The sequence below is a fragment of the Globicephala melas genome, chromosome 4 (genome assembly GCF_963455315.2).
Source record: "Globicephala melas chromosome 4, mGloMel1.2, whole genome shotgun sequence".
In the NCBI taxonomy this organism is placed as follows: Eukaryota; Metazoa; Chordata; class Mammalia; order Artiodactyla; family Delphinidae; genus Globicephala; species Globicephala melas.
Window position 1 is genome coordinate 108,498,030 of NC_083317.1, and position 24,328 is coordinate 108,522,357.

Consider the following 24,328-nt stretch of genomic DNA (forward strand, 5'->3'; position numbering starts at 1 on the left):
TGTATCTCACTGCTCAACTTAGCTCAGAATATTTTCAGCTCCTGATGGTTTAAAGAAAACACACAGGGAACTTGGGGTTTAGTGGTGTCCCCTGTGAGCCTTAAAAAATGAACAAAGTACCCTTTTATTTCTTTCCCTGTGTGTACATAGCTGGGAGGGGGCTAGCTATGGAATTAAGCTGTTTGCAGAGCCCTTTAACAACCAGTTTGGCAGTGCTTGGAAACCTGTGGGAAGTGAGGGAGGGAGTTTATGAAGGGGGAGGGGAGGATAGTGACCTGCCATCTGCGGAGTGGAGTGGGGCCCCTCTGACCAGGGCCTTCTGACCCAGGCGTCTGAGCTGCTTTAGAACCTGTTAGTCTAGGCCTGGTCCAGGGACAGGAGCCGTGGGCCCTCCCATCCCATCCCTGTGCTGTGTAAGTCTCTTGATTTGTTTGTCTTAAAATTAGTGGAGAAATGAGAGAAGAGCAGCTGTCTTTGAAATCTTAGCTTTTAACTGGACTGAGTTTGAATTCTCAACCATTAAAGAGAACTTGGTGCAGAAATTCCTAAACGTGTTGTGTCAGAGGCTGTGAGGTGCAGGACACAGTTTGGGGACTTTTCCCCTCTGCCTTCCTCTTTCTAAGCACTTGCTGTTGTATGAATATTGCTGTCAGAGCATATTAGTTATGTCTTTTGTCTCTCAGCGAGGCTTAAGGAGAAGGAAATCACTTCTCCATATGAGTTAAAGGGTATACTAATGGGAATTAACTCTGTGGTTTCTCAGGGCTATTTTAATTTATAATTACAGCTGAATGATGGGGATATTAGTCGGGGGTACGGGTTGCCCATAGTCCTTATTATTGTAGAATATTAAGTTTGGAAGCTCTGAGAGAGCATCTCATTCACCACCACTCGTCTTTTGTTCCAAAGATGAGGCAGCCCGAGCACAGGGGAGTGAAGAGATTTACCTGACACTGTTTAGTCAGAGGGCGGACTGGGCTGCAACTCTGGCCTCTTGACATCCAGTCAGACATTTTCCCATTGTCCCTTGATGCCTTACCGCATCCCATGAAGCAGTTACTCCTTTTCCAACAGCAGGGTGAGTTTATGCATTGTTTTAATTTCTGGCTATAGCCTTCCTCCCTGTTGTTAGCAATTTGGAAAGCACATGAACCCCTCAGATAGTTCTCACAATGATTTCTGGCTCGAAAATTTGGCCTTGGTGTTTCTGAGCTTTGTCCAAATAGCTCACTCAAATTTCATTGCAAAGAAACCTCCCACCATTTGATTCTCAAAGAACTGACACTTTGCTTGGATCCCCTCCAGTCTGTATACTCCAAAGTCTCCTGGCTGGAGGGACAAGGTAGGTATATTTTGAATAAGTAATGTTTCATTTAGTCATCTCTTCTCCTCCTTCTGGCTCTTCCCCTTCATTGACCCATAGTGGAGTTGGATTGAGTGGTGGATATGAGAAGAATTATACCTTGTATATTATGAGTAATACAACTCTAGGTTCTTTCCATAGGGAAGGAGTGTCAGGGAGGAAACACGGCTGGACAGAGTATAGCCCTGGGACTGGGACAGTGGATTTGGAGTCAGAAGACATGAATTTGCAACCTACTATTTCCTATTAGCCTCTTTGAACTCATGCTTAATGATGCATGACTTATAGGGCTATTGTAAGGATCTTTTTTTTAAAAAATACAAGATAGAAATGGAAATATTGTATGAACCATAAAATGATTTACAAATAATAATATATTATTATTATTTTTTTTTTTTTTGCGGTACGTGGGCCTCTCACTGTTGTGGCCTCTCCCGTTGGGGAGCACAGGCTCCGGACACGCAGGCTCAGCGGCCATGGCTCACGGGCCCAGCCGCTCCGCGGCATGTGGGATCCTCCCGGACCGGGGCACGAACCCATGTCCCCTGCATCGGCAGGCGGACTCTCAACCACTGCGCCACCAGGGAAGCCCAAATAATATATTATTTTTAAGAAAGAAAGAATATAAAAGAGTGGGAGTGGGAGTGTTGGTTTTTATGGAAGAGGGGTGCCAGAGAAGAATTGGCTGTGGTAGTAGCAGTCACAGTAGGTGAAGAGGTGGAGATAGCATGTAGTAACAAATCCCTGTACTTAAAAAAAAAAAGTGTGTTTGTGTGTGTATATACACATACATACACATATATGAATATATTCCCCCTTCCCCAAAGTTCTCTTTTAAGACTCTCCTATTCTTCCTTTTCCTTTGTTAGAACTCTGATTTCCATATATGAGCTTGAATAGTTTGTCTTTTATTAAGCCATTCAAGTGGCTTGAGCAGATTTGTAGTGTTCCATAAAACTCATGTTAAAGCAGTGATATAGATTTGCCTCACATGTAAAAACAGTTAAGAGAATTCTAAAGAAGAAAAGATTTCAGGGTTTGCTCTGCTTAAATACACCTTCAAGGGGTGTGAGGGAATCCTTTACTACCAAAACAAAGGACTTGAATGCGGCATGTCCCTAGGGAAAGCCCAAGTAAATAGGGAGTCATATTTTGAAACTCAGAGGACCAGCTAAAAAACCTGGCCCAAGGTCCCCCAGTGAGTCAACTGTTAGAGATGAAACCAAAAAAGAGAGCTCATGACTGCCCTGTGGGCTCTCTTTACTCTGATTTGCTGACACATTTCATCAGTCAGAACTCTTTGGTTGCAAGTGACAGTAAACCCAGCTCAATATGGTTTAAACAAAACTAAACAAAGCAAGGAAGGGAATGTACTGGCTCATTTAACTAAAAAGTACAGGGAGAGATCTGGCTTCAGGTGTGCCTTAAACGATATCAGTAGGACCAAGTTTATCTTCATTCCTCTGGGTTGAATCCAGTCCCACATAGATTTTTTCTTCTCTTGTAGTAACAAGATGGCTGCCAGGAGTTCTAGGTTTCTAGGCTTCACAACTTCACAGCCTCACAACCTTGAGTCCAACAGAAAAGAAAATTTCTTTTCTCCAACAGTTCAGACAGACATCCATGCCTGACTCTCAGTGGTCTGAATTAGGTGGGCTATGTGCACCATCTGTACTAGTATGGCCTGGGGGAGGCAGTGCTCAGCTTTGTCAGACCTAAACCACGTCCTCACCTGAATAGGGATGGAGTTGACACCAGCTAAGTCTCATGGAAAGAAAGTGGGAGAAGGTGTTTCCTAGAGGAAAACCAGAGGAAGCAGGGGAACAACCAGTAGGTGGCTGCCATTGTGTGTTTTTTCTTAGGGGGCTTTAGTTAAAATGAGTGGGTGTTGCTGTGAAGGATTTCTCTTTCCTTTGTGGCATTTTAAACGCATTGACAAATGCTTATTAATCAAAATTGTTCCTGCTTTTCTTAGTGAAAAGTGTCCTCGAATTTCTAATATTTTCTTTCTTCATGGTGTCCTGCCACCACAGGTTTATGTCTGGTCTGTAGTTTGACACTGGCAACTTTGGTCATGTATCTATAGAAAAAAATGGCAAAAATAAAGAAATGTGGAATGTTATAAAAGTTACTAATCGCTTATAAAATGGGCTTAAGGGGGCTTCCCTGGTGGTGCAGTGGTTGGGAGTTCGCCTGCCAATGCAGGGGACAAGGGTTCAGGCCCTGGTCCAGGAAGATCCTACATGCTGTGGAGTGGCTAGGCCCGTGCACCACAGCTGCTGAACCTGTGCTCTGGAACCTGCGAGCCGCAGCTGCTGAGCCCGTGTGCCACGGCTGCTGGGGCCCACGCGCCTGGAGCCCGTGCTCCACGGTGGGAGAGGCCACCATAGTGAGCAACCCGGGCACCGTGGCAAGGAGTGGACCCTGCTCTCCGCAAGTAGAAGAAAGCCCATGCGCAGCAATGAGGACCCAACACAGTCAAAAATAAATAAATAAAATTTTTAAAAAATGGGCTTAGGAACATTTCAACTTTTTAGATATTTTTAGTTCATCTGATGAATCCTCTGCATACTTGCTTGTCTTCTTTTATTTCTTGTTGCTGCTTTAGAGTTTTTGGAGTTTGGAGGTTTTGAGTAGAGCTGATTACACTTTTTCAAATCACATATGTATTCTGTAGAAGTATGTTTATTGATACGGCTAGAATGTCACCATATATTAGTAAGTTATATGAAAAGAAAAAAGGCTTCAAATTAATAGGATCTAGTTTGTTTAAAAAAAAGACCATAGTATCCATGGTAGTTGTCTTTGGGTGGTAAGTGATATCACTATATAAGTTTTTTGTTTTTTGTTTTTTAGCTTTTCTGCATGTTTCAAGTTCTAAAAATGGATAAAAAGAAATTGTTAAAGATAAGTAAAATACATACATATAACATTTCCTATAACTTTATCATCCACGAAAAAAGTTCATATTAACCTTGTTCTGAAGGCAGAATTTGAAACTAGTCTTAATAATGAGTTGTTTCTCTACCCGATGTTCCTTAGTCACTGTCAGTTATTAATTTACAAGGATTGGGGATCCGTATGTTCTATAAAGAGTTCCAAATGTAACATATATTAAATAGCAAATATTAAATCAATGAAAGTATATTTTAGTGGATATTTTCACCCATTATGTTCACACAAATGGGATCATGAAACACTCAAAAGATCCCTGCTTTGGTACTGCTGAGCCTGGGGTTCCTGCCAGCTTTCTCGAATAGCTACCTAGCAGTGCTATCTTGCAAGTTACACCTACTTTCTGGGCCTCAGTTTCCTTCTGGCTACACCATGTGGGGTTTGAGCTCGTTTCTAAGGTCCCTTTCAGTTGCTTCCCCTTAGTGAGTGCTGGGCTGCTGGTTCATCTAAATCTGGTTGTGGCTGAGATTGGCTTTATTGCACAGCTGTCTCTTCCCCTGCCTCAGCCCTACTGACTCCATTCATTACCTCCACCTCCGGTATCTCTCAATTTTGAAATCATTTGCTGTGATTCTGGAGGCCAGAGTGGGCACTTCCTTCCTTCAGTCTCATACTGGAGGGAATCCAGGAAATGCGGCATAGAACGAGGACATCACTGACGTTTACTGAGGGCCTGTAGTGTGTGCCCAGCTCAGGTCTGGCACCCAGGGGTGGCTTACTGTCTGCCCTTCAGCAGCAAACAGATGCCAGGGGAGGTAAGACATGCCCATGATTAACCAAAATAGGGGCACACAGCCTGGAGACCATAGGGTTCAATTACATATACCTTTGTGTTCTAGTTCAACCATTTAAACTGAGTCCCCTCTTCTTAAAAACACCTACCCAGAAGAGTTTGTAATCCAAAGGTACGATTTCAAGTCCCACTGCTGCTTTTTCCTAGCAGCATGGGTGAGTCACAGACTCTAACATCCTCTTCTCTCCTTTCATCTGGTTAAAAGGAAGGGCCAAATGAGAGTCAGGTATGTGCTTGTGTTTTGTTGACTATACACAAAAGCACCTTATTCTTTCATCTTCTGATTCCGCTAACCTTCCTTGGATTGAGAATGAACAGAGAGGGCAAAATAAAGAATGACACATGAGAAGCAACCTAAGTGTCCATCGACAGATGAATGGATAAAGAAGATGTGGCACATATATACAATGGAATATTACTCAGCCATACAAAGAAACGAAATTGAGTTATTTGTCGTGAGGTGGATGGACCTAGAGTCTGTCATACAGAGTGAAGTAAGTCAGAAAGAGGAAAACAAATACCATATGCTAACATATATATATATATATATATATATATATATATATATGGAATCTAAAAAAAAAAATGGTTCTGATGAACCTAGGGGCAGGACAGGAATAAAGACGCAGACGTAGAGAATGGACTTGAGGACACGGGGAGGGGGAAGGGTAAGCTGGGACAAAGTGAGAGAGTAACAATGACATATATACACTACCAAATGTAAAATAGCTAGCTAGTGGGAAGCACCTGCATAGCACAGGGAGATCAGCTGGTGCTTTGTGACCACCTAGAGGGGTGAGATAGGGAGGCTGGGAGGGAGACACAAGAGGGAGGGGATATGGGGATATATGTATACATATAGCTGATTCACTTTGTTGTACAGCAGAAACTAACACACCATTGTAAATAAATTATACTCCAATAAAGATGTTAAAAAAAAGAAGAATGACACATGAAACCATAAGATCAAGTTACTAAGGAAAAGTTAGCATGAATACAGACAGTTCTCCTTAATTCTGTGTAACCTAAAATATTTTTCTTTGTAAAATATTTCTAATATAAATCATGAATATACTTTTGTAGGAAATAGTTACTACTGATATTACTGAAAATTATTTCCAATTCTTGAAAAAAGGTATTCTTATTAAAAACGTGTCTTCAAAATCGAATACATGTATAAATAAATGCATAAAAAAGACTGGAATGATTCACACCAAGCAAAAGTGGTCATTCCAGGAGAGAGACATGAAATGAGGGAAGAGGGGATTTTCAATGAAAAATTTTTTTTCGAGTTTCAGTTTTGAGTTTTTTTAAAACTGAGCATATCTAACTGTATACCTAAAATACTTTTTGAGAGAAATCCTTGTAGTATGGAATACTGGGTGGGGAGGGGGCAGAGAGGGTTGTCTCCATAATCACCTGTTTTCTATCTTATTTTACAGTTTTTTCCGTGAGTGATTGTATCTTGGCGTGATGGGACTCACCCTCAGCCCCAGGGAGTGGGAGAAGCAGCCAGATTTAGCCAGGTGGGGGTGGGGTAAGAAGAAGGGGGGGTCAGGTCTCCTGGAGCCTGAGAAAAGGTAGAATAGGTTACAGGTAGGGGAGGGTGGAAGAATGAGGCTTAGGGAGCCAAGGAGAAGCTCTGGCAGAAGCTTTAGGAACCTACACCAATTGTGGTTCCATTAACGAATAGGCACAGCTCTGATCATTTGTTGTTTTCAGTACTGACTCCATCCTGGAGTGCCTTCACAAAAGTCTAGATTGCTTTAATAGGACAGATGACAAATTGTTTCCCACCTGTGGATTTTCCTTCATGCCAGCCTTGCTTGGTTTTGCCTGGCTTTATTCTGTGACCAGAAAAGAAGATGGAATTCTGAAAAGTTGCTTTAGCCAGATCCTGTGAACAAAGGGAGCCTTGTTTAGGGTTATGCACACCAGCTTTTGGAGGAGTCTAATTCATCAGCTGGCATCTCTGCTTTTCAAGTCCTTGCTCTGGTTAGCACTGTGTTTCTCTGTCCGTGGAGGGGCAAGCCTTCTGGAGGAGCAGGCCCACTGCTTGTTCACCCGGCTCTGGTTACAGGGGGCAGAGTCAGGTCCTAGGGGCCCTAAATGGGCACCCACAGTGAGTCCAAGAGAGGGAGGCGGCCTTTGTTGCTGTGTTTGCCTGGCCCATGGCTACATGGATGCCATTATAATTTCCAAGATTTCCCTGGATTGGTCAGGTACGCAGTCCACCAGACTGGTGCTGACACAAAAGTTGGAAACTGGGAATGTCAGTCACCCTCCTGTTAGTCCCCTCCCCGCCTGCAACTGAGATTTCCTGAAAAGCTACCAGCATTGACTGGTTTGAGTCCTGGCTGAGTGCGGGCGAAGCCTAGAGCACATAAACCAGTTCTGAAACTTGTTCTCCATTGGTGGATTGATTCCCCCCCACCCCCAGGACAACGGTAACTTTGAGCCCCTTCAGGTGCTATTAGAAAAAGCTCCTGTTGTGGTATGTTAAGTGACCTTCTATCCAGTGGGAAGACTTGTGGGGAATTTCTTGGGCCCTGGGGCATTCCAGCTCCCCACGTGGGGAAGGTGTGAGGCCTGCGTGCTGCCCGCTAAGGCCCGGGGACTAATGGTGTCAGGCGGCCAGCATGAGCGTGTGGCTTCCGCCTTCTTCATTTTTGTCTCCTTCCTTTTCCCTTGACAGAGCAATTTTGTTTTGATGCTGTGCCAGAAATCTTCTGACAATGAGTTACTGGAACTTGGAGAAAAGGAACTGTGTGCAGTACCGCAGGCATTTTCTGGTGGACAACAGTCTGTTTCACGGTGAGTTGCCTTTTCTACTCCTGTAGGCGGATCTTTTGTTTCTGAGAGCACTTTTATTCCAGCACTCTGGATGCAAATGTGGTATGATTGTTGGGTTGAACCAAGAGCCTGAGTTAACTTGTTGCTGAAAAATTACCCAAGAATCCCCACTGGACTCATTCCGCAGAGTTGCAAGCTGTGTGCCACCCCTCAGCAGCCATAACAGCATCGTTACTTTCTACCTCTCAGGTTAGTTTATGTCAGTGCCTTTCCTCTTCTACTACACTGTCAACTCCAGTAATATCCCTTTCCGATGTTTGAAATTGGGGGAGCTAGACCCATTAGGTAGTTCTCGGTTAATATCGGTGGATCATCAATCAGGGCTTATAACCAGCATGGTGTGTGCCTTCTATCAGGCTCCATATAAAAACAGAGCAGGTGAGGGCACTTAACCATAACGATCAGGTTGGATGACTGCAGCCGTAAATCAGAGAATAATCAACATTAGTCATTTTCATGGCAAACTAAGATGAATTGCCTTTACCCTGCTGGCATATTTGTTTTGTGTTATACAGCCAGGGATAAGCTCTGTCAATCCTGATATCAGGGTGCCCTTGAGTGAAATTTACTTAAGAGTCAGAGATTCATGTGTTGGCAGAATTTTTGGAGTAATCTCCATTAAGAGCTGGTGGAATTGTAGAGGGAAGAGAGATTTCATGAGAAGTGGAGTGCTACTGAACAGAATCCTTGATCTAAGCTACCTTCAACTTTCTAAGTTTGGTTTTTCTTCCCCAATTTAGTGCAGACTTACTGTTTTTTTATTGCTTTAGATTAAGTTTAAGATAACAAACTTAACCCTACTTACTTTGTTAAAGCACATCTTACAATGTTTTTTCACGTTCATTATGCCACCTCACTATCGGACTTTACTCCGTAGAGGATGCCTTCATTTACAGGTCAAGAAAGGGAAGCAGAGATGAAATGACCAGCCCAAGTTGGCATAGTCAGCTATTAGCAAGGTCAGATCTAAAATTCTAGCCTCTACCCTTCCAGGCTGGCTCTCTTGGCATTGCAGCGGCGACAGCCTCTTAGCAAAGGAGACTAAGATATGGTGACTTAACACGCTGGCACTGAGTTCTGCTTTGTTTTCCTGTGAACCTCATCTAAGGACCCTGTTCGTTGCTTCATCTCTCACACGGTGTTTGCTGTGTGGTGCTTTCTGTTACAAATTTACTTGTATTAAAAAAAAAAAAAAGAATAAATATGATAAACACAGGAGTTAGAAAAATTAGCTTTATTTTTTCCAAGTTTTGTGCCAATTTTGAAAAAGTTCAGATTTTATTTATTCATTACTTTAGAATACCTTTGTCCAGAGATCTCAAAGGCTATAACAACTTAAAAACAATTTCCTATGTATTGTTAAAACTGTGTTACCACTTAGTGAATTACTGTATTGCTGAGGGCTTGAGGAACATGATCCTATTGAATCCTTTCAACACCTTTGCAATAGTTATTATTCATCCCATCTTATGGATAGGGAAACAGAGGTTTGGGGAGGTTGTTGAAGTGGTGATCTAAAATCAAACTCGTGTCTGCTCAACTCCAAAACCCCACTATTTTTTTTTTCCAGGATGCACCTCCATTTTAATAGCAAAATTAACACTCTGAGAGGTTTAAGTTCTATTCAACAGTATTCTCTCTGCTATTAACCAGCCATGTCTGATCTTGACTACGTTATATAATCCTTCAGGATCTCAGTTTTCTCGTCTGTGAAATGAGTGTACTGGTCTCGATGATTTTTTAGGTTCTTCCTAGTTCTAGTCTCTGAGATTCCACTGAAGTATTTCTGAGAATTCCAGTTGCTGTATGTATTTTGTGAGCTATCTTGTCTCTGAACATGAGATTCACAAGAGGGCAGTAGAATACTTAAAATATGACTTGGTTACTTACGTTGAAGAATTACTCATTTGAGAAGATTTAGAGATATCAAATCTTCCCAAGATTAAAAGGACTAAAGCCAGTGAGAATTATGATTCTGGTCATTTATAATAAAGCAGTAGCTTTAAGTATTTCTGATAGTTAAAATATCATTTTGGATCTCTATGCCAAAGGATATGTAATTCAGGAAAGAACGATGCCTCTGCTCTTCCACTGTATTTACTTCTGCAGAAAAGTAATGTCTGTGAAGACAGGAATTTATTTAACTTTATGGAGGATTGTGAGGAGTCTTGGTATATTTTAAGCCAAGGGGGCACTAGTGATAACATCTTTGTAGATGATTTCTGAACATTTATGAGAAAAGACAGGACATGTTGAGTTAGAAAGGTCAGATTTCTTTTAGAGGGGATTCTCCTGGTCTGCTGGTAACTCTCCTTACATAACCAAATCAAGCCAAACAAAAAGAAACAAAACACCTCCATTATAAACAGAAAAGAACCATTTCCTCTGCAAGATAATAGACTTTTAGAATATGCAGACTCAGATGTGCAAATTGTGCTAGCCAGACTTAAGCAGTATTCCCAGGAGAAAGGAACCACCTTAAAAAGAGGACTAGGTGGGCAGTAGGGGGTCAATAAAAGTAAAAATAAAAATGTAATATTTGTATACTGTTTCACAGTTCATAAAGCACATTCATAGCCTCCCTTTCTGAGTATAGAGGAGGTAGGTTCTCATTGGAAACAATGTAGAAAATTACCCACAATCTCCCAACCCAAATTGGAGTAACAGAAATAACACTAATTGTATGTTTCTACCCGGTCTTTTATCTCCTCTCATCTTCGCAACAGTCCTGATGTAGGAATGGAATACCTGGAAAAGGTAGGAAACGGTGGGTACTAGGCAACAGAAATGAGCTGATTGAATTGACAATTCTGTGTCAGTCAGGAGAGGACCCCTGGTAGGCATTATGATGAGCTGTTTTTGTTCCCACTTGTCCTGGCCTTTGCCCAGATTTTTAGGGAATCTTGAATCCAAAGGGATTTTGAGCCTATCAAAGAAGCCAATTGCTAGAGGTTTCCTCTAGTTGGCTTTTGTTTTAACATGTTTGATATAGAGAAAAAACTTGGGCAAAGAATAATTTGTGTAGTATGAACCTTGCTTTAATGGCTTATATTTTCATGAATTATTTTTATTTGAAAATTACCTGTACCCTCAGCTCTTTCTCTTGGCTGTCGTGAATTGCAGCATTTTTTTCTGACCTGGGACACACATTCTTAAACCTGTTATCAGTGTATTTACAATTTATATATATCCAATTTCTAATGCACACAAGCTTTTTTCAAACATTTGAGTTCCTACTTGGAGGTGACTTAATTTTTGTTTTCATGCATTGCTAGTTATAATTGTGATGTTGAAAAAATTGTGATGTTGCTTTCCTGTAAGTTATATGGTATCACCCCTACTTACTATATTGAAATTTACTTCTGTTGCTCTCATGTTGTTATATGAATGTTTCTGAATGACCAAGACAAATCTAGACTAGAAACGTTTTGAATTGAATTACGAGTGTCTCTTACTATCTAGGGATAAAATTAAGGATAGTTCTGGTATTAAATATTTATGTAGTATGTTTTTTAAAAAGTGCTTTATATGTACTTTGACTTTGCCTCACAAAAAACTTCTAATCAAACTAATTAGCTTATTAAATAATTAGTTTTTAGCCAGCCACCCCTTCCTGGCCAGAGGCCTAATTGGTGATGTAGGACAGAAACTGGACTGCCAGTTTGTAAAGCAAAGTAGGTTTGAATTGGATCCCAGAGACTAGTTTTAGCTCCATTTTTATGACTCACTTGTGTAGCCTTTGTCACCTAGGTGACCCTCAGTTTCCCTCTTTCTAAAATGAGGGTTTTTCCAGATTCCAAAGTTCCCTTCTAGCAGCAACATTGTGGTCTCTGTGTAGTCAAACAGGATGTGTGGTGAACGGGAGTGTCTTACAGGCCAGAACATGGGAAGAGAGGGCTGACAAGATGGCAATGAAGAGGAGGAAGATTCTTGTTTGATTGTAAACTTTGTAGTTACCTTTGCACTGGCAAAAAGCTGCATTTCCCTTTGTGTGTGTGTGTGTGTGTGTGTGTGTGTGTGTGTGTGTGTGTGTGTGTGTGTGTGTGTGTGTGTGTGTGTAGGGTTGTTCTTGAGTCCCTCGTGTGTGTGTGTGTGTGTGTGTGTAGGTTGTTCTTGAGTCCCTCGTGTGTGTGTATGTGTGTGTGTGTGTGTGTGTGTGTGTGTGTGTGTAGGGTTGTTCTTGAGTCCCTCCCAAACATGGAGGGACCAGTAGCTAGGACTGACAAGCTTTCAGGACAAATGTCATTATACTCAAAGAAGAGTGGAGAAGTTCTCACTGGAATTCCATCCTCGTTGTAAAAAAAGAAGAATGCCAGATCCGGCCTGGTAAATGTGAAAGGAGAATGAAATTATGCAGGCATGAATTTCGGTTCTCATTCATTTAGGCCAGTTTATTAGCAAGGTATGACTTTGGCAGCCTGTCTGCTTTAGCGGTTTGGGGCATTACTGGATTTTTTTATCAGAGTGTCATTTCTTAACTGAGTCAAACCCTAGCTTTTCCAGCCAATGACTGTATATACATCCTCTTCTAGGTCCAGAAAAACACCAGCACACAGAGAATTCCTGCTAATGCAATGATAGTCAAGATATTGTGAACATCATTAAGATCAAAAGTATTATCTCTTAGAGGAACACTGAATGGAAAAAATTTCAAAGACAGTTGAGAGAAAGTATAAAAAAAAAAAAAAGATAGGCCTTAAATGGAGAGAATGTACTTGAGTCATTTAAATGATGGAATAGAACTAATTCTGGAAGCAGCCTTGCCCAGAAGATTCCTCTTTAGCCCCACACTCAAGTCTCCCCCTCCCCCTTCCATGGCCACCAGGCAGAAAGCACGGAGGGCAGGTATACTTTCAGGTCTGTGATGTTCAGGGGCATCTCGTGAACATGCCAGAGGCAGTGAAGGCTCAGCAAAGGGAGCAAGGCCTGTCCCAGGTGTGGCATCTTGCAGGGGCCACCCTCCCTCTGGGCTGCTTTGTATGAGTTGTTCCTTTGGGACTAAGTTTCCATGTCAGCAAAATGCTTCAATTTAGGACAAATGACATCTAAACTTCTTCCTAAGTGGTAAAATTTCGAGAAATGCTTGTTTCTCCACTTCCCCACCTCAGGCCACTTGTAAACAGAGGCCAGCTGGGGAATTTGCAGTGAATTAACTGACCAAATTGATTTATGTACTTCTTCCCTTGCCTGAGACAAATTAGAGCCAGCCATTCAGGCCTTGCAAAAGTAGATACTTCTATCTAGTTAGAACACAAACCTTAACGTGAGCTAGTATGAAACAATCTTATTCTATAACTTTTTGGTAACGTGTGTTCTTCCTTCATCCCTAGGAGACAGAGAAAATTGTCAAGGAAAGTCTCAGTGAAATGCTATTTATATCAAAATCCAAAGTTCATTTCCTTTTTTTTTTTTCTTTTTTTGGTCTTTCTCCATGATGACCAAACTGGTTTATTGAACATTCTCAACTTAGTGTAGCATATAAACAAAATTGTTTTATTTTTCACCAGTTACTACTTTTAAAAATACTCTTTGCAACATCTTGGGCAGATTCTATTACTTTCTGGCTACTTTTGGTTACTGAGGGTCAAATCCAGTTTAAAAGGTTAATCTCAAACTCATCTAAATCCCATCTCCTCCCTTACCTGCAGCGTGGGCCTGACCTGTCTGTCAGGGGTGAGGGGGGGCGTTCATTTGGCTCTGCTATAGTTCTTCTCCTTGAAGAGGAATTCAAGGCCTAGGTCCTCAGATTTTGGTACAAGGAAGAGAGATGGGGGAAAGCAAAGGTCTTTGAGCTTCACCCCGGCCAGTTTGTATGTTAGTGGCAGTGAGATGATCAAGACTCTCTCTCCTGTTCTCCTGTGGATGTTCGGTTTCACCCTGACCCCTCTGTCACCAAGGACTCTGCAGAGAGGACCCACTGTCTCCCTTCAGCCCCACCCATTGTCCATTTCTTATTCCCTCTGGCTGAAGCCTGGCTGCCCTTGCCCTGAGGACTCTTGGGCAGCTGCCTGGTCCCTGCCTTTTCTCTTATCTCCATGTTTCTGCACGTGGAGTTCTGCAGGCTGCCGCAGGCTGTGGAGGATGGGCTGGTTATGAAGCTGTTCCTGTCTTCCTCCCAGACCTACTCTCGCTGTTATGGGGGCTACTCCCACAAGCCTTAGGAAGCCTCTGAATTATTCTTTTGTAGCCCTTCCCCTGCTTGTCTCTGGGAATGAGGGGTGCTCCGATTTTAATCCTCAGAGTACTGTTTGTGCCACTCCAGGTGCCTAGGCTGTGCACATAACAGGGGCTCAGGTCATGTGATTTTGAATGGATGGAATCCCACCCTCTTCACCCCTGACAGTTCTCCTTGGACCTCTCTAGAGCCACTCCAGGCTGGTCCTTGTCCGTGAACATTTTGGATTAGAGAGACTTCCTTTCCCCAAAGGTACTAGTGTTCTTTATTGTGCTTGCTTCTTGCAAGGTTGTGTAGCTGGATCGATCAGAGCCAAACAGCGATCTAGATTTATAAAAATCCATGGTGAGATGTCTTGGCCTCTTTTCCACATCGGGAATCTAATTTGATGGGATTTTGCTGACAAAAGAGAACCCACAGTGTTCTCTTTTGTCATGCTTTCCGTGTTGAGGTCATTCACATTCTGTAACGATGGAGGGTATAAAAAGATCCCGGTGGAATGCGTAGCAAAATGACAAATTGAAGATCTGGGTACCTGGGAAGCCCAGATGGATGAGAAGTTAACAGTGGTCAGTCTCTGAAGCTTTAGCTTTAGTCGTTGTTTGAAACAAGCCTGTTGTGTTAAGTGATAACCTTGGCTGGCCTTTCCCGATAGACTCTCAAATTCTCTCAAACCTGTGGCCATTGGGAGTCCAGTCAAGCAGAAGGGCCCTTGATTATTTTATTCCTTATGCTTGGGAATACCAATTTTCTGGTTACTAAGTTAGAAGAAATATACCTAATAAAGAGTCAACTTTTCCTTCAGATTTGCAGACTTCTCACGTTTTAAGTGGTTACATAAGAGCGTTATGTCCCCTTAGACCTGTGTTACAAATTTAAGCCTTTGTTCTTTAATCTGCATTTCCATAATTATAATTAATTTTCCTCTGCTCTCTCATTTTCCCAGTTGTCTTTTCTACTCTGTGCCTAACGTATGCACAGAGATTGATGCGAGGATGAAATGTCTTTCCATGGGTAGATTCAGGGTTCTTCCACAGCAGCATAATTATTTAATTTAGTTATACAAAAGATCCAGATTTTTTTCTTGGACCACAGTAATAATTATTAGTGATTGTATTTGTAATCACAAAACCCTCTTGTCTCCCATCTATCAAAACAAAGATTAAAAATTCCAGTTTGGTCCTTTACACTGTGTACATGAAAAGTCATCCCAGTGGACCTGTGATAGTTTATATATTTTTAGGGCTCATTCCTTTCAGCAGGTATGTTTGGGCTTGTTACAGATGCAAACTGTTGGTTTCAAAGGGATAGTCAGATTTTTAAAAAATTTAAAGCCCATAGCCTAGTGTGTTTTTCACCCATTCCAGCAGCTTCAACTCCCATCTGTGTGCCGATAGCTCCCAACAGTGTATTCCTGGCTTAGCACCATACCCAGATGTCCGTCCTCCTACCTGACAGCTCCACTGATGCCTGCAGGTCCTCAGACTCAGCATGTCTGGAGCAGAATTCCCTCTTCCGCACCAGTACCCGGCTGCCTTGCCAGCCTTATCTCTTGCTTCCCCTCCCTCTTTGCACCACAGCTACACTGACCTTCCCGTTCCTTGCCCACAAAACTTACCCCTTTTTTGCTTAGCTGGCTGCTACCCCATCCTTCAGACACCAGAATAAGGGTCCCCTCTGCAGAGAAGCTTATACTGACTTCCCAGACTGGGTCAGTTCCCTTTTTATACTCTCCTATCACCCTGCATTGCTGCCTCATTGTATTATCACTGTTGTAATAAAACAATTAATTTTGTGATAACCAGTTTAATTTTTGTCCTCCTTGTACTTCTAAGTTCCAGGGGAGTAGAGACTGTTCTCACTCGTATCTCCAGTACATAGCAGAGTGCATTGCATATACTCATCTTAATTACAGTGGAGATAAGAACCACCTACTGTTTCATTATTTTTGCACTCTCAAGTTTGGCCTTTAATCTTTTTTTTTTAATTAATTGTTATTGGAGTGTAGTTGATTTACAATGTTGTGTTAGTTTCTGCTGTACAGCAAAGTGAATCAGTTATACATATATCCATTCTTTTTCAGATTCTTTTCCTATATAGGTCATTACACAATATTGAGTAGAGTTCCCTGTGCTATACAGTAGGTCCTTGTTGATTTTCTATTTAATATATAGTAGTGTGTATATGTCAATCCCAATCTCCCAATTTATCCCTCCCCCTAACCTTGGTAACCATAAGTTTGTTTTCTACATCTGTGACTCTATTTCTGTTTTGTAAGTAGTTTCATTTGTACCAAGTTTTTAGATTCCACATATAAACTATATCATGATATTTGTCTTTCTCTGTCTGAATTCCTTCACTTAGTATGATAATCTCTAGGTCCATCCATTGCTGCAAATGACATTATTTCATTCTTTTTTATGGCTGAGTAATATTCCATTCTCTCTATATACCACATCTTCTTTATCCATTCCTCTATTGATAGACATTTAGGTTGCTTCCATGCCCTGGCTATTGTAAATAGCGCTGCAATGAATATTGGGGTGCATGTATCTTTTCAAATTATGCTTTTCTCTGGATATTTGCCCAGGAGTGGGGTTGCTGGATCATATGGTAGCTCTATTTTTAGTTTTTTAAGGGACCTCCATACTGTTCTCCATAGTGGCTGTACCGATTTACATTCCCACCAACAGTGCAAGAGGTTTCCCTTTTCTCCACACCCTCTCCAGCGTTTATTGTTTGTAGGTTTTTTGACTTTGGCCATTCTGACTGGTGTGAGGTGACACCTCATTGTATTGCATTTCTCTGATAATCAGTGATGTTGAGCATCTTTTCCTGTGCCTCTTGGCCTTTCATCTTTGTGCTGTGGAATACATCAGTTCCTTGGCTGCAGACCCTCTTCTTCCCTTCACTCATGCTTTTGCCTTGGAGAACAGAAGAATGCACCTAAACCATTCCTTCCTGAGATTGAGAAGGGAAAGCCCACTTTGCTGAGAATCCTAGTGTGCTTTAGAAAAGATGATTACAAATGTATAATGCCTCAAAGTGGAAAAGGACAAACCCATTTCTTTAAAAGAATTTCTTAGACTTTTTGAATTCATTTAATAATACTTTCCAGAATTTCCATGTTGGTTATATATGGGTTTATTTTATTCAACTCTGAAAATGGAGGTTTTGCCTGTTAAAATAACCCTCTTAATAAAAGATGTTTAGTTGCAGTATTTTGCATACTATTAAAATTCTCTGCTGCTTGAGTCTGAAAATCTTCAGGCACAGAAGTGAGTTGTCATCTGTAGGGTAATTCTTACCCCAGAGAGCAGAAGAGACCTGCACCAAAACAAAAGCACCAGCTTTCTCAGTAAGAGAGGTGGAAAGGAGGCCTGGGGGTGCATGAAGAGAATAACCAAACAGCTTCTTTAAAAGTTAAGAAGATGCACTTTTATTTCAGATTTACAAACAAGAAAAATGGTGAGCATCTAGGCCTTTCATCTAAGAATCTCAAGCAACAGCAGAGTACATTTCTGACTTCTAGGTAGCAAAGTTACCCCAAGAATAATACCTACTTGGGTAGAATAAATGTAGAATCTGTGAAAACATTTTTTGTCCAATTTTGTCTTGTCAGTATTCCTTTCTTGGTCAGCATATGTGACTGACATATAACAGTGATCTCAGAACTTCTTGTATTTAAATGTAGAAGGTGGTGACTTATTCCCAATTTAAAGGGAGAACAGTGCACACATTTATTGTTTAGTGTCCTATTTTATTCCTTGGCAACTGGAAATTGAATATCAATACATTTCCACAAATGACCATTTTTTGAAATTATATCAGTGTCAGAATTTTAATACCTTTCAGCAGAGGCTTATCTCTAGAGGCTTGTATTAATGAACTCTTTTAGCCAATGGTTCCCAGCCTTGGTTGCATGTTGGAATCACCTGGGGGTATTAAAAAAAACTGTTGTGCGTGTCCCAGCCCAGAGGGTCTGATTAATTGGTCTGGGTTATGGTTAGGGCCTGGGGGAATTTTTAGAACTCTGCAGGTAATTCCAGTTGGCAACCAATTAGATTCTGGTGTGTTGAATACTCCAGACTTAAGGTGGCAAATACATATTCTCTCAACGGAACTATAGAATTCATGAATTTGATAATGGTTATTTTTCTGTGATGATAGCCTATTTTATACTGAATCTTAAAGGTTTATGCTTGGCATTTTGTGGATGCTGGTTTTCTATAAAATTTTTTTTCACTTAATTTTTTTCTGATAGCAATACAAGTTCACCACTGAAAAGTTGGAGAGTATAGAAAAGACTAAAGAAATAATCTATAATCTCAGTATGTGTTTTAAGTCTGTACTTTCTTAAAGTGATTTAAAAACCAAAGACTGGGCTTCCCTGGTGGCGCAGTGGTTGAGAGTCCGCCTGCCGATGCAGGGGACACGGGTTCGTGCCCCCGTCCGGGAAGATCCCACATGCCGCGGAGCGGCTGGGCCCGTGAGCCATGGCCACTGAGCCTGCGCAGCCGGAGCCTGTGCTCCGCAACGGGAGAGGCCCCAACAGTGAGAGGCCCGCGTACCACCCACACAAAAAAACAAACAAAAAACCAAAGACTAAGTAGTGATCCTTTTTTAAAAAATAATTAATTTATTTATTTAGGCTGCGTTGGGTCTTCATTGCGCGTGGGTTTTCTTTAGTTGCTGTGAGCGGGGGCTACTCTTCATTGCGGTGCGCGGGCTTCTCATTACAGTAACTTCTCTTGTTGAGGAGCTCGGGCTCTAGGCATGCCCGCTTCAGTAGTTGTGTCGCCCGGGCTCAGTAGTTGTGGTACACGGGTTTAGTTGCTCCGCGGCACATGGGATCTTCCCAGACCAGGGATCGGACCCGTGTCCCCCGCACTGGCAGGAGGATTCTTAACCACTGCTCCACCAGGGAAGTCCTAAGTAGTGATTCTTAACTCTAGTTATATATTAGAATCTGCTGGGGTGCTTAAAAAATACTGGTGGTTGGGTTCTACCCGATCCTACTTAAATCATCTCTAGGCGGGTGGGAGTGGGTGGCCTGTGTGTTCATCCTTTTATTCCTTATATCTGTATCTTTCTGTTTAACTTCAGGTGATTTTGATGCACTGTGAGGGGTGAGAATTACTGGGCTAAAATTGTTGACTTACTAAAATATTGATCTAATCAGTAAGCTAAATCGAATTAATTTACTGATTTAGAACAGTATGTAATTATTTGCTAGTTTGAGCAAAAGTGATGTATGAAACTTGATTTTATGCAGAGGAGTGGGAGGGGCAAGTGATATGCTCACCTTCATATGGTCATTTTCTTCCAACAGATTTATTTCATATTCCTTTTAATATCATGCTTTCTTAGTGCCCTTTAAGTATGACTTGTCTTAACATTACAGCTGATATATTTGTTGCATGATACAAATATATACCTTTTAGCCTTAACTGACCTCACAGGGTTATCCATAGCCTCCTGATGGTAAACAGAAATACTTTGAGAAGATTCTTAACAACAGGAAGCAGAATGTATTAAGTGTTCTATTTTTTGTTTTTTTTTTTTTGAGGTATGCGGGCCTCTCACTGTTGTGGTCTCTCCTGTTGCGGAGCACAGGCTCCGGACGCGCAGGCTCAGCGGCCATGGCTCACGGGCATGTGGGATCTTCCCGGAGCGGGGCACAAACCCATGTTCCCTGCATCTGCAGGCGGACTCTCAACCACTGCACCACCAGGGAAGCCCAAGTGTTTTGTTTTGATTAATCCATAATGAGGACTATACAGTTCACAACAGGATAAATTAAAGGAGGGATGCAGAAATAAATATGAAACACAGGAATTGGGAGAACAGTACCATCATATGGAGTACATCAGTTTAATCTTGAGTATTATTAGAATTGTGTTTGTCTGTCTACCCTGGAAAACTAAGGCAAACTTTGTCAGCCCCTGTAGACATATGTTCTGCCTTCATCACTTCACATGCGAGAAGACCGATTCTCAGTGTCCCTATGTTATTCCTAGAAGTTCAGAGTTGTGAAGGAAAAATCTTGTCTTCTCAGGTCACTCTTGTTTTGCATGATAGTTCCTTCTTTGCACATTGGAGTCATATGGGGAACACAAAGAGGAATCTGGGGTCAATGTTAAGATAACTAAGTTTAGACCTTGTCAGGAGGAATCGGTGGATTCTGTATTCCAGTATTCTTGGGGCACCATCAGGAAATGTTCGGGCTGATGCTGAATCAAGGTTATCATTAGGACTGGCGATGCTGGTTGCTTTACTAACATTATCTCTTTTAAAAAAATTTTATTGAAGATTTAAAATGTGTTAATTTCTGCTGTACAGCAAAGTGACTCAGTTATAAATATATATATTCTTTTTCATATTCTTTTCCATTATGGTTTATCACAGGATATTGAATATAGTTCCCTGTGCTATACAATAGGACCTTGTTGTTTATCCATCCTATATATAATAGTTTGCATCCAGCGTTCTCTCTTTTAAGTCTTTCATCAGGACAGTTTTAGGGATGAAACTCAGAGAGGTAAACATTTTGCCAAAAACCACATTGTTAGGTTATGGTGTTCAAACCCAGGTTTGTCATACTCTTATATCCAGAGTTTTTCCACTATTGTGACACAATGATGTATTACACGAAGTTTTTTCTTTTAAAGCAGTTCGGATTTGGGGATGGGTAGGATGGATTCGAATGTTTTAAAAGAACTTCAGACCTTTTAGAGGTCACTAGAGAACTCCACAGAAACACCACGGTGAGCTGCCCTCAGGCTGAGAAGGGAGCTTAGGGAACTGGGGTAGGGGCTGAGAGCTGGTATCTACTGGAGTGGTCCCTGGGAGCTTGTTAGAAATGCAGACTCACAGCCCCACCTGGGACCTGCTGAATTGGAATCTGCATTTTCCCCAGATCTCCAGGTGATTGAGTGTATAGTAAAGTGTGGACAGTGCTGCTCTGAGAGACCCACTGGGCTTGGGTGTGAGTCCTCATGAGTGAGGGATTAGTCCTTATTCTTCAAGGAACTGGTGGAAGAGGAATGGGGTTAGAGGGAAGAGAATAACTCCCACAAACCAACACATTTAGAGGATGGAAACTTTGTATATAGTTAAGGATGTAAGCAACACCCTGGTCTGCAGTGTGCATGGCATAGCAGAACTAGAAAGAACTTGAGAAGCCATCTGATTGGGGAATTCTGAACAGAACCTCTAGCTAGGCTTCAGGAAGCTGTGTAATCTCTGAAAATATCATTCCAAACACTCTGTGTATATATGCATATATATTTGTTCACCCCCCTCCTATGAACAAAGTCCTTAGCTTTCATCATATTTCAAAGCAATCTGTTACTTGTCCCTTTGGAACATTATAAACCTTTGACTAAAACCACTCTCCTCTTATAGATGAGAAAGCATATTCGTATTCAACCAGCTAGCTGCAGGGTTAATTCTAAAAGCCAACATTCTGCCTTTCCCACTCAGCTGGTCTTTGTGATCTGAGCTAAATATTATGAAATGGTAAGTGGATTTCTGTGGGATCGATCTCACAAATCTCTGCATTTTCTGATTATTGGAAATGGTTACATCTTTATAGCATTGGACTATTGTGACATAAAAGCAATGAAAGCATTTTAAAGCCTCTGTGTGTTGGCCAAGTGAGTGTGAAATATTCATTGCAGAGCTGCTGGAGGAGGGGGCATACTGAGCATCGCCCTGGTTTCTCCATCACTGAGGGCAGCAGGGCTCTGTGAGACAGGGCTCTCCTCACCTGGTGGCATCCAACTGACTTTTTTTGTCTTCATGGCTAATAAATGATTATTAACTCTCTGTAGGGAACCAGGTGCTGAACTTTACAAATAAAGTCATATAATCCATGTAGCATTTAGATCAAGTAATGATTTCACTATCTGGTAAAGTGTTGACTCCATGAATCCAAAGGACATTTAGAACATTTTTCATTTCTAGTAATAAAACATTGAAAGCCGCTGCTTTGTAAAACCACAGATGAATAGCCTTTAGTTGTGGAAGTTAACTCTTTAGTGGTCCCTCTTTGCATCTACCAAGAAATAGTAAGAGTGTCCATATCTTTGTGAATTATGTTAGTGTCAGGAGAATGGTTGTTTTTCAAGGACAAATACTCAGTTTCAGTTGTCTCAACTTGCAGCCTGTGATTGCAACCATCTTTCATAGATGTGTACTCCTATTTTAGCTCCTGAGAACCCATCTGGGAAATAATATTCTCATATGCCTCTTATTTTGATCTCTTTGAATCTCATAATTATATTTTTTGATCCTCTACCCTTGCCATTTCTCCTAAATTGTATAAAGCAGTGCAGATGTTTAATATCTGGCAAGTGTACATACCATGTTTTCTGATACTGGTAATATAAAAATTTTTCTTGGCTAGATAAGTTCTGCATAAATCATAGTACTAAATTATTTCTAAATTAGATTAATTTATATAAAGTGATAAAATGTTATTGGTTTCCTATTTTATCATCTTTAGTATTCATGAAGGAGCAATTCTTTCCTCTTTTCTCCAAAGTCTTTAACACAATTAGCCTTTGTAACCATTTTTGTGCTAGTTGACTGAATGAGGAGGACTGATGAAGCAGAAAATTAAAATACTTTCGATGCTGTAATTTTAATACTAATCATTAATCTACACTACAAAGTTGTTTTTCTCATTGATAAATTTATTGCTTTTAAAAATGTATTTCTATCTTTATAATGTTTTTTCTATCTACAGAGCTCAGTTAGATTTTTGAAATTCTTGCTATTTATATAACTTGTCAAGGAAGGAGAATTTTGGCAACTAAAATCAACTTGATCATTTGCAGAAGGCTTAATTATATATGCTCTTAGGCATTTCCCTGCCTGTGTATACAGACTTCTTTTAAGTTATGAACATAGGGCATCTGAGTATATTTTCACCTTTGAGTATGCATTTATTATGAGTACTTTAGAGAGTGGTTAAACTATAATATTCATTCTCATATTTGAAGTAAAAAGCCCCAGAATTTTTGCATAGAATTTTCAGGGCTGGAAGAGACATCAAGAAATTATTTAATGCAGTCAGTTGTGAGATCCCTTCTAGAATGAAAGCTCTAGAGATCAGGGAACATGACTTGAGGGCCTGGCCTATGGGAGACATCCGGTAAGTACTTGGTGAATGAGTTAGTAACCTTCCACATTTCATCAGTGAGCACCCTGAAGCCTGGGAAGTTTAAATGGTGGGCCCAAGCTGGGTCTAACCGAACTCTTAGTAAGCAGTGAGAACCAAGGCCCTGGTAGTGCAGTGTGCGGTATACACCATGTCACACCATGTGCCTCTGGTTGAGATTCCTTGGTCTCATTCTAAACAGAGGCAGTTCACTGATTTCCAAGTGCTGGTGTAACCATCAATCATTTGTCCTTGCCCTGAGCCCTTATTCCCCATGGGATGTCGCCCTTTTCTTCTTCCTGCCTTAAATATTTATTGACCTAGGTTCTGTGCTGCGGATTTAGCAGTTAACAAAGAAGAAACGGCCCCTATCTAAACAGAGGTTTCAATCTTGCCTCTCTTTGCTGTTACCCTCTTCTTCCCTCTTCTCCCCCAGAGCTCACACGGGACCTTTATGTTACATTAGCTTTTTCTTTGGAAACAATTTTATCTTCATAGAAAAGTTGCAAGAATATGCAATGAAGAACCTCCATATATCCTTTACCCAGATTTATTTACTGTTGAATTTTACCCCATTTGCTTTATCACTGTATGCTTGCACACCTTCTCTTTCCACACACACACACTTATGTTTTCTGAATAATTTGAGAATATGTTGCCTACCTCATAGCTCTTTGCCCCAAATACCTCATTGTGAATTTCCTAACAATAGGGATATTCTCTTACATAAGCAGGGTACAGTTATTAACCTAAGTAAATTCAACATCGATAAGTCTGTTTAATTTCTTTTTAAGGTCCTTTATTTATTTTTTTTGCGTTACGCGGGCCTCTCACTGTTGTGGCCTCTCCCGTTGCGGAGCGCAGGCTCCGGCTGCGCAGGCTCAGCAGCCATGGCTCAGGGGCCCAGCCGCTCCGCGGCATGTGGGATCTTCCCGGACCGGGGCACGAACCCGTGTCCCCTGCATCGTCAGGCGGACTCTCAACCACTGTGCCACCAGGGAAGCCCTAAGGTCCTTTATTTTT

At 41.3% G+C, this 24,328-nt stretch overlaps 1 protein-coding gene across 1 annotated transcript in view; it reads left to right on the forward strand.

Moving 5' to 3' along the window:
• PLCH1 (phospholipase C eta 1) overlaps nucleotides 1-24,328 on the forward strand; it is a 240,388-nt gene that overhangs the window by 19,512 nt on the left and 196,548 nt on the right. Inside the window, exon 2 of the mRNA XM_060298491.1 lies at nucleotides 7,807-7,925. Within this exon, the coding sequence (XP_060154474.1) occupies nucleotides 7,847-7,925 (79 nt within the window). The 5' untranslated portion in view covers nucleotides 7,807-7,846. The remainder of the gene's footprint in view (nucleotides 1-7,806; nucleotides 7,926-24,328) is intronic.